The sequence below is a fragment of the Hylaeus anthracinus genome, unplaced genomic scaffold, assembly GCF_026225885.1.
Source record: "Hylaeus anthracinus isolate JK02 unplaced genomic scaffold, UHH_iyHylAnth1.0_haploid 27367, whole genome shotgun sequence".
In the NCBI taxonomy this organism is placed as follows: domain Eukaryota; kingdom Metazoa; phylum Arthropoda; class Insecta; order Hymenoptera; family Colletidae; genus Hylaeus; species Hylaeus anthracinus.
In genome coordinates, this window is record NW_026535172.1 from 4943 (window position 1) to 15429 (window position 10487).

At 49.1% G+C, this 10487-nt stretch overlaps 1 protein-coding gene across 1 annotated transcript; it reads left to right on the forward strand.

Moving 5' to 3' along the window:
* Positions 1-3242: 3242 nt before the first annotated feature.
* On the forward strand, positions 3243-8745 carry LOC128893352 (leucine-rich repeat-containing protein 24-like). Its single transcript, XM_054154254.1, has 2 exons — positions 3243-4387; positions 6306-8745. The coding sequence occupies exons 1-2, from the start codon at positions 3408-3410 to the stop codon at positions 7495-7497; spliced, it is 2172 nt and encodes a 723-aa protein (XP_054010229.1). The 5' UTR covers positions 3243-3407; the 3' UTR covers positions 7498-8745.
* Positions 8746-10487: the final 1742 nt, after the last annotated feature.

Below are 10487 nucleotides of genomic sequence, written 5' to 3' on the forward strand. Positions count from 1 at the left end.
GACTTGCGATTTTCAAGTACGTCCTGAAATTTGCATTACGAGTAAAAACTCGTGATCTCCAAGTATATCCTGAAATTTTCATCACGATCCAGAGTTTTCATCATTTTTTATGATTGTTTGCATGTTTGTAAATTTTTGTTCGTCTTGAAGTCTGTCAACTGTGGTTGTTTCATAATCGCTACACTGTATTAATTTCATAATGGGCTATTATGCCCGTATATATCGAAATAAATAAATAAATCACGAGTGACGCTCGTGATTTTCAAGTATGTCCTGAAATTTTCATTACGAGCCAGATTCGTGATTTTCAAGTTCGGCTTGAAATTTGCATCATGAATCTGACTCGTGATTTTCAAGTTTGGCCTGAAATATCGATGACGAGAGTCAGACTCGTGAAAGTGGCGCAGGGGGTTAAGAAACGCGAATCGTGGCGCGAATCGTGGCGCGATACGTAGCTTCCTAAGCCGGTAGTCAGTTTTAGCGCGTTAGAAGGAGCATCGTCGAAATTGCAGCGGAAAAAAAAGTGCCGATAACAGATATTGGATTCGAAACGTCGAGCAGGCAATATTCTCGAGGCCTCCCTTTGCGCTCCTTCTGCTGGAAAAGCTCATCGAACGGGAATACTGGAATAAAGCCATGAAAAACCGTGGGGTTTGCATGCCGACGAACCGCATGCGCTCGATATTCCGATATCCTGATATCGGCTGATGTTATGCCGCGACGAGTGTTTCTTCTCCAGCCAGTGTCTTCGGGTCGCGTGCACGCTCCCGTCTCTATGGAATTTATTATCCCGTTTTGATCTCTTCGGCTTTCAACTTCTTTCACGGATACACCTCTGCTCTTCCTCGTCAACTTCTCGACACTTTCCTTCTCCGTTCCGTTGCTACAACGTCTTTCCTCTCGTTACTCGATATTCTCAAAGTTTAGCGTCCCACTCGATCGCCTCGTCGATTACCCGTGTTTGCAACAGTTTCCTTCGAACACCATTTCTCGACTGTCGTCGAGAAACGAACGATATTTGCGTTTGTCGATAACGAGACGCAAGGTTAGGCTCGTAGCGCGAAACAACGCGTCACTTGCGATTTCTCTAATTCTGCTAGCGGGTCTATTTGTATGGAAATATCGAAGATCGAGAGCGCATTTCCTAAAAGCATTAACTTTGCGTCGTAACTTTCTCCGCGACGATACAGACTTCTCTCTTCGGGGGAGACTGTACCAGTTTCAAAGTCCCCCAGTTACAGACTTTCGTACTCTCGGCGAGCCTCCTGTCGCCCCGAAGCCATCTCGCAAACATTTCCGAACTTTTCCACCGCCGATGCGGGTCAGATTTTTCCATAAAACGCGCCAGAAGGAAATCAAGGATTCAGCTCCTTCTCTCGCCCTCACCTTCGCGAATCTACGATCTCGGTCTCGCGATAAAAAGACAGTCGCGCGATGTGTCTTTTCCGATTTGTTTGCCAAGTATCCGGCCGGTACGATCGCCCCTTTGAGTCTGCGAGCACTCTCTATGCCACGGAAATCGAACTTGGAAAACGCTAACCGTATACCGTGGCTATCTCGGTCGCATCTTTGGCCTGTTCCGTAACTGCTGGTACAAGCGAAACGGGAATGATTCTACGTGAAAAAATACGTCGAAAATATAAAATAAAAATTGTCCGTACGGATGCACCCGATCGCGTCCCGTTGCAACGGATCTCGCTGGTAGACGATAGTAGTAAAATTGTCTTGGTAGTTGTTTCGTCGATCGATTAAGTTTTAGTTGGACGAGTGTCCGGGGAAAGGGAGACGCGATGGTTTCCGTTGGTGGTCCGATCAGGTTTCGTGGTTTCACTTTCCGTGTTCTAGGTACGCTGGCAGCCCGCGGTAGAGGAATAAAATCCACACGAACGTGTTTCAACATGGTTTTCGTCGCAGTAAATCCCTCGATGGATCGGTCCTATTTCCGCGGCTGATAAAACATTTAACGGTGAAATGGAATGTAGATTCTCGCGTGGAGCGCGATATATCGTTCGGATCCCCGCGAGGGCGACAATCGCCGCGACGAGCCGCTCTCGCGAGATGAATCGGTTATAGCGACCGTTCGTCGCCGAGTTTACCCAGCTCGTTCACCGGGGTTTCCTTAGGCGGATCGTGTTTTCAATGTCTCGGAATTAATGGACGCATCCGCGGTGTAATTCGCCGGTACAGGGCCCGTGTGCCGCGCTGTGAATCGCGTCAGGAGGTGGATCGCACGGCGACGTGCCTCGATTTAACGTCGTCCAATGACGCAGCGATTAGTATGCGCTCCGATGCTTCGTTCAAAATGTATCGCGTGATCGGACGATTAATTATTAATCCGCAGTACGTCAATTCGGGAACAGTATCAACGCCGCGCCGCGGAAACGTCAACGGTGCCTGTTTTACGACCGCTACCATCGGAGAATTTCTAACTAGCTGCGCGTGCTTCGACGAGATCGATGTTTCCCCGCTCTCTCGCCGTCCATCGATCGTTGTATACTTACGCGAAGCTTTTATTTCGCTGGTAGATTCGCGCGAGGCGCGGTTTATTTTCAACCGACGTCAAAAAGGAGGAGGTTACTCGATTCGACATGGACACGGGAAATACTAGATAAGCGCAAGACAGGATTGACTGGATAAACGCAAGAATCAAGAAGGACCCCTTGACGCTCAGTGCAATATGCTCCTGACCGTTTGACGCGCTTCTGTCGACTGCTTTTTTCTGCTCGGACCTCTTTTCCTTTCACTCTCTGTCTTTTTTTTTATTTTCGACGCTCGACTCGAGCCAAATGTAACCACAGAATAGAAATGCAATCTTTGGGTCCCGGTTTTCTTCCACTTGTCCAGTCTTTACTGTATATATTTCTTTTTTCAGCGAAAAATCATCGCTGGTATACTCTCGTACGAACTTGTCGAAAGTGTCGAAACGTACGAAGGGTCACTCCGAAACGTTGACGTTGGACGAGAATTATCCGGAACGACGAGCTACTTTTTGAACGAAATTCGTACGCGCGGACTCGCGAATGGGTTTTAAAGAACGAACGGGGTTTCGGAGAGGAAGCGGACCGTTGACGATTCGCGAGCCGAATGATAAGTCGACTCGTAACGCAACCCTTTGACCTGTTTTCGAGGCTTCCAGGTTTTCGAGCCCGTAGTCACGAGTTTCCCGAACATTTTCCAACGACCCACGGAACGGACGAGGACGTTTCTAACGGGGTTCGTTCGAACCGTTGTTGTTTCAGGGTGGGAATCGACGATCGAGCGCCTCGGCTTGATGACCCCGCCAGAATTCCTTCGGAGAGCGGTCGAGCGGGAAGAATGTCGGCGTAGAAATAGGAGCAGACGGTGCGAGAATGTTGAAGATGCGATAGAAATAAAAGAAAGTAACGAGAGGTCGAGAACGAGGCACCATGTGCCCGAGCGTGCGGGCCTGGTGGCGGAGAGGGGCGCTTCTCGGGATGATGATGCTGTTAACGTGGAGCTCGACGGTGGAGAGCTGTCCTTCTCTGTGCACGTGCAAATGGAAAAGCGGAAAAGAATGGGTGGAGTGCGCGAACCGTAACCTAAAAGGGCTCCCGCAGGGCGCCCGAGAGGAGACGCAGGTGTTGGATCTGTCCGACAATCATCTGGTCAGTCTACCGACGGAGTGCTTCCACGCCCTCGGCTTGATAAATCTGCAGCGACTCTATCTAGCCAGATCGCACATCAGCCACATAGCGTCGAGGGCGTTCGTTGGTTTGATGGGTTTGGTGGAGCTCGATCTATCGGAGAACCTGATCGAGGAGGTGCCGACCGAGACCTTCCCGTTCTACACGAATCTGATGAAGTTGCTGCTGAACGGAAATCCCATACGGGAGATCCGCCGCGGGGCGTTTCAGCATCTGCCACACCTGACGAATCTGGAAATGAGCCAGTGCCGACTGGAGATCATAGAGCGTTCCGCGTTCGACGGTCTCCACCAGCTCGAGTGGCTTCGATTGGATGGGAATCGGTTGACTCGCGTGCCCGAGCTGACGCTGCCACTCGGCGGCAACCTTCGAGGTCTCACTTTGCACAACAATCCCTGGATATGCGATTGCCGTTTGCGCGCCACCCAGACCTGGCTCAACGAGTCAGCGCCAGCGGCCCCGCAGGAGTCCGAGCCCGTCTGCGACGCTCCCCCGAGACTCCACGGGAAACAGATCAAGACCGTCAAACCGAACGAGCTGGCCTGCCTGCCGCGAATCGACCTACAGGAACGACTCGAGGCCTACGAAGGGGACAACGTCACCCTCAGATGCGACGTCTACGCCGTCCCGGCCGCTAAGCTCACTTGGTGGTTCAACGGGGAGCCTTGCGAGCCGCGCAACGAGAACAATTCGCTATTGAATCCTTCTACCAGCTTCCCACGGTGAGTATGCGCTCTTTTCATCGAGAAACGAGGGGACCAAAGACGGGACCGAATCGGCAGAATCATGTCGGACATGGTGGAATATTTCGTAAATATTTAGTAAATATTTTGTACCAATTTGTACCACCGACGATAATTTTGTACCTCGTGTCGTTTTCGAAAAAATCGTAGCTTAATATTAAGCTAGCAGGACCACACGTCAAAATTCATGTAAATGAAACAATCTCAAAGCGGATACATTTAGTGCCGGATTTCGTACTGATTTGTACCACCAAAAGAAATTTTGTATTTTAATTTTAAATTTCTTCGATACATACGGAGGGCACGAATATTTACGGGACTGACTGTTCTTCGATCTTACGTACTTCTTACGATCGAACGTACTTCGCGTTCGCGCAGCCGAGACAGTCGAATGTCGTATCCAAACACTTGGTTACTTGGATGCTTACGGAAAATGCGATAAAAAAATTGATCGCTTTCGAATGGATTCGCGAACCAAACGTTTCCTCTCGAATATCGTTTTATTACTCGAGATAGCCAACGGTTACCGAACCGTTGATCCGCGAGCAATATCGAAATTTTCTCTCGAAAAACAATTCCCGGAATTTTTTCGCGAAGCCATCGGCGCAGCGAAACGGTGGTACAAATGGCCACGTACACGGTCGTTCGGAATCGAAATAAAGTTCCAATAACATTTGAATTTCTCTCACGGATAAACTTCTCCCTGTTTTCGCGATAACCTGCTAGCCGTGCTACATCCAACGAGTCGCAGAAGTATTCGCGCTCCCCGCAACTGCTCGTTTCGAATCGTTGATGTCCTTTCGGGATCGATGTTATCGGAACCCTTATCGGTAAAAAGTGCACACCGCATCCGTCAAGCGCCGAAACATTTTTGAAAAGTAACCGTTCGTCAAGTCGAAAATAGGACTTGGATAAACTGCGAGCTATTGGTAATAATTAGATTGCGGATCTTTATGCATTTATGGGAAATTTGAATGTCCAAGAAACTACGAGATGGAAACGATATGCAAAAGTATAAAAAAGATTGAAAGTAAAGTTCATGTTGCAATATTTGTAGGATAATATAAATTCCTATTTAGGTTCAATGTTGGCAGACACGTTCGCGAAGATTGTATTTTGCATAAAGATCCGCAGTCTAGTAATAATTGTCGCGAAAGCATTAGGGGAACCTGAAAAGTAATGTTATTTGTTTCACATTAGATTCAAACAAATACATTCTTAATGAGTTTCTATTTTTAAACGATTGTCTAATCACGAGATATTATAACTCGTTGCATTATTTTCGCGAGTCTAACTCTCGATGCAAATTTTGGGTCAAACTTGAAAACCACGAGACAGGCTCGGTAAGGCATTTTCTGAGTTCCAACAACGACTGAGTTCGTGCAAGGGGTTAACAACCCTTTGCTGTCTAGCGTGGGAATTTTCAATTTAAAATCGATAAAAATCAATGAGCCTAATGAATGATAAATAAGTATTGAGATTCGCAGAAACATTACTTTCCACTCCACCTAATATTATATAGTATCGTACATTTCTCTCATCGTCTCGAAAAATATACGAACGATTTCGAGTCAGCGGAGATCGAAGGAGTTGGAGTACTTTTGCGACGCGCCGTGTATCGTTCAATTTCAAAGGAACGAGGGAGCGGGTCCTAGCATTTCACGCGAACGTCTCTGCTACGAAACTTACGAGGAAATTGTATTTCGAGCGACTTCGCGATAAAGAACACGTTTCTTCGATAGACATTGGTCGCGCGCGTTTATCGCTAAAGCATGGTAATGGACGATGCCCGTGCATCGCGGACGTTGGACGTTTTCTAACGTACGGAAACGAAATAAGTAGAAAGACGGCGAAACCTAAGCGAAATATCTGTACGGTGTCGTGCGATTTGTTCCAGATACATCTATAGAGAACGAGGCGACACCAATATGAGCAGCACCCTTTTGATCTACTCCGTGGAATCGTTGAACGACGGCACGTACACCTGCATAGCGGAAAACGGAGCAGGCACGGCAAAGTCGAATCTATCTTTGCGAGTGCTTGTCCAAGAGAAGGTAACTTCGGAGCCGCCGAGCGATCGTTCCAGATCGGGATACATCGTGGCCGTGGCAACGGGAGCTTTGGTAGTGACGCTGTTCGCACTCGGTTCCCTGATAGGCAGCATCGTGTTCTGCGTACGAAAACGTCGTCGCGACCGGAAGAGAAACTCGAAGGCTCTGGTCTCGCAGAACAAGTCCGTGATGCCGATTACCAAGGACACGGTGACCAGCCTGCAGTGCAGGAAAGGGAACGGGAGCCTGATAGGGCTGGAGCACCAGCAGATAGTCTCGTATACCGAGAGAGAGATGAGCAGAGCGGCGACTCTCGAGCGAAGAGAACATAGAAGCGTGGACGAGCCTTACCGCAGCCCTGTCTCCAAGTACTTGACGGAGCCGGATTTGATAAACGAGGTCCCCGAGACTACCGACGTGGGCTACGGTCAGCTGTACCGTCATCAGCCGGGAGACAGACAAATCCTCGAGTACGACTCGGGGTACCCGCTACAGCCCGACCTTCGTCCATCGAACATACCGCAGCTGAGCTATCTCGATCAAGATGGCTACCCTTTGAACTTTGGTCTGCCCAAACTACCGTTCAGTGCCGCGAGCACTCTGCCGCGCTTGAGACAGAGAATGGCCGAGGGTTCCGCGGTGGCGCCGCCCGCCCGTTATTCCAGAGAGGCGGAGTTTCTCGCCAGATCGCCCGGATACGACCCGGTGTTGCCGAGGACCGACGCCAGATACACCGCCGAGGGATATCCTTATCCCACTCAACAGCAACCGCAGATTCAGCCAGTCGAGCAACCGATTCAACAACAATTGCCCGTTTCCCCGGTCTCTCCGGTGCCCGTGTACCCCGAGGTGCCGTTTATTCCTTCGCCGCCAGCCGCGTACAGAGGCGAAACGACGCCTCTCTCCCCCAGATCGTTGCTCGGTAAAACGGCACGCGAAGCTGCCGCCGCCGCCGCGGCCAGAGCGGAAGAGCTCCAGCCCCCGCACCATCCGGAAAGTCCCGACGAGGGATACGTCGGCGACGCGATGGACGTTTAAATCGCGTTACGTCGTCCGACGAGTTTTCATCGATCGATACGCGCGTGCGACGAGATGCAACCGAGTACTTTGTTCCGATAACGATTCGCGAACAACTAAAATCGACTTTGTGAATCGCGTCGAGCGTATCCGTTTTCGCCGATCCTGTTTCAGGTAGCGAGTCGATTCCGAAATACCTTTTCTTCGGGAAGGGAACGAAAAACTTGTTGTCGTTGATCGGTCGAAACGAGGGGCTCCGTCAGTGTCGGTGATTCGGACAAATTAATTCGAGGAAAACAAGTTCCGAGACGTGATTGGCGGGACAAGAACCTCGGGACAGATGGAGAACGACGTCGTCGTCGTCGTCGTCGTCGTCGTCGTCGTCGTGATCCGACCGAATGGATATCAGACGTCGGTCGTACGACCAAAGTGCCCGTTGAGCAGGAACAAAAGGAGCCGACCTAGTAGTCGGGAGACGTAATGGATTAATCAGGTGCCAGGCTTCCCGGAAGTCCCGAACCGCGTGTCTACGGATAATAATTTCTTGTCAGAGTCAGGCCAGCGTATTCGAAGGACCGACAGTGCCGCCACTAATCAAATCACAGCCCCTCTTCGGAAGGGGAACGAGAAACGACGCGTTTTCCATCCTCTCGTCGTTTCGATCGAGATCGTTGAATCCTCTCTACTCGGAGAATTCTGTAGGAAATCTAGATTTACTTATTCGACCAGTGTACAAGCGAAATTCGGCGAACTCGGAGGGAATCGGCGATCGTGGCAATTTGTAAACGCGAGGAAGCTACCGAGTACCGAGTAACCGCACGGCGGGATTCAGAAATCCCCGCGAATTTCGCGAACAACGTGGAACAGCAATTGTTTGACGCCCGCGAGTCCGAAACGAATATCCGGATCGGGAGCGTCAAAAAATCCAGGACTTCGTGACTGGAAGACAATTTTCGAGAAGCTTCCGGTTGTTCTCTCTCTCTCTCTCACACACACACACACACACACACACACACATTTTCTTCACAGGTTAGACGCTCTAACGCTCGAGATGAAATCTTCCGAAACGAGGAATTCGCAGGAAGAGAGAAACTTCGAAAAATGTCTAGAGAGTTGTAGTCGTTTCGAGCCACCGAAATCGAAACGAAAATTCATCCGCGACACGGAGGACAGAAATCGATACCTTTGCGCTCGTAATCGCGTCTCGGGTCGATTAGGAATTTACGCGTAAGATTTGAAGTACGCGTAAGATTTGAAGTACGCGTAAGATTTGAAGTACGCGTAAGATTTGAAGTACGCATACGATTTTAACCCTTTCCACTCGAAAGGTGACTCTCAGGTTTCACGCGGCAAACCTGCAAATACCTAACGTTTCTTTAGGTTTAACTTCTTCGGAGCTCGAAGTGTCGATAAAATGATTGTCGGCAAGGTAAAGATGACTTTATTCTCGAATCTAAATGGCTTAGGATTCATGGCAATAGAATGCTAAAAAACATCTCGAGTTGCTGGCAGATACCAGAAAAGAAGGCCTCGAGTGCGAAGGGTTAAGACTCCTATGGAGTCGTTGGAGAAATAACAATCGTATTCCTTACGCGAGTCGGATATCGATCGCGCGAACGAACGAAATATCGGTTCCAGCGACCGAGAACACGCGTATTTTTGCGTTACGAGCGGAAAGTACGAGAGAGGCAGACAACGAAGGGAAGTAGTCGTAAATAAAAGGAGAAAGAAGCGAGGATACGCATCGTTCGTCGTTTACGAGTCGCGACAGGGACTCGCATGATTATCTGCTCAAGCTCAACACGCAACACCAATCCTGACTCCCAACAACTCCACTCGTTCCCTCGATTACTCCACTTTTTAGGCTAACCAATTATATCGTTATTAAAGTTTACTGCTCGTCGGTTTCAGGAGAAACGGACTCTCTATCGTGTCTGGAAAGTTCCGACGGAAGGTTGTAGCAGTTCCGCCGTAGCGATAATAACGTTAACTCGGTGTTTAAGACTGGTGAACTGTGCGAGATTACGAGCCAGCTAGGTTGGTACTTAACCTGATGTACAGAACTGTTAAATATACATATATACATACGTACACATACACGCGCATATATTTATACGTACATGTATACATATGTATATGCATGCTTATATGAATATATTCATGTATACGGATATGTATATAATTTCGAACCCGACTCGCCGAGACACGATAGTGTCACGCGTGCAACGCATACGGATATAAATACGTGGACACGATCGGAACACTCGAAAACAGGTGAAAGTAGATATTTTTTAAAGGTGTCTTCGAGTCTACCACCACCCGCGATCAAACGCTGTGCACAGTAAAGTCTCCTTAACTGCGCGAGCTCGGGACTGAACTTGTGCGTTCATCGTGGAGTTCGTATATTTTCTGACGGTTGCCGACGAGCTTCGAACGTGAAAGAAGGACCAGCGAATAAAGGAGAAAACGGTATGAAAACATCAGGGTATATCCGATCCCGGAGCATGTTACACTACTCGGCGATCGAACTCCTGCGAACCCTCAAGGGGTATACTCTTATGATGAGGATGGTTTCTGTGCATTTAAGGAGACTTTACTGTAATCCATTATCGAACGTGCGTACTCGCGTAGCCGTTGTCTAACAGAGTTTTAAGCGCGCGATGACGTCCGGTTGCACCGTGAGAACCGGTGAAGCCTGAATTCCGTAAGTGATCATCTCGAAGAGTAAACCTTTGCCTTTCATTTACAATGATACGTCGAGGAGTCTCGTTGCCTCCGATTCGCAACATCGACCGCTCGGCCTTTTCCTCGATCGATCGAAACGCAAACATCCGAGCAAAGTCAGCTCTTCGTATTTCTCTTGTCCCGTCGCCGTGTCTCCATGGCGTTTTGCGTGCACATCGATACCCCCCGATTTACGTATTTAGCGTAGACGTTGAATAGATCGATCGGGTATTCGCGACCTTCGCGACTCAAGCCTTCGTCCTGGCGCTGTTCGATTTTTTCGGCTG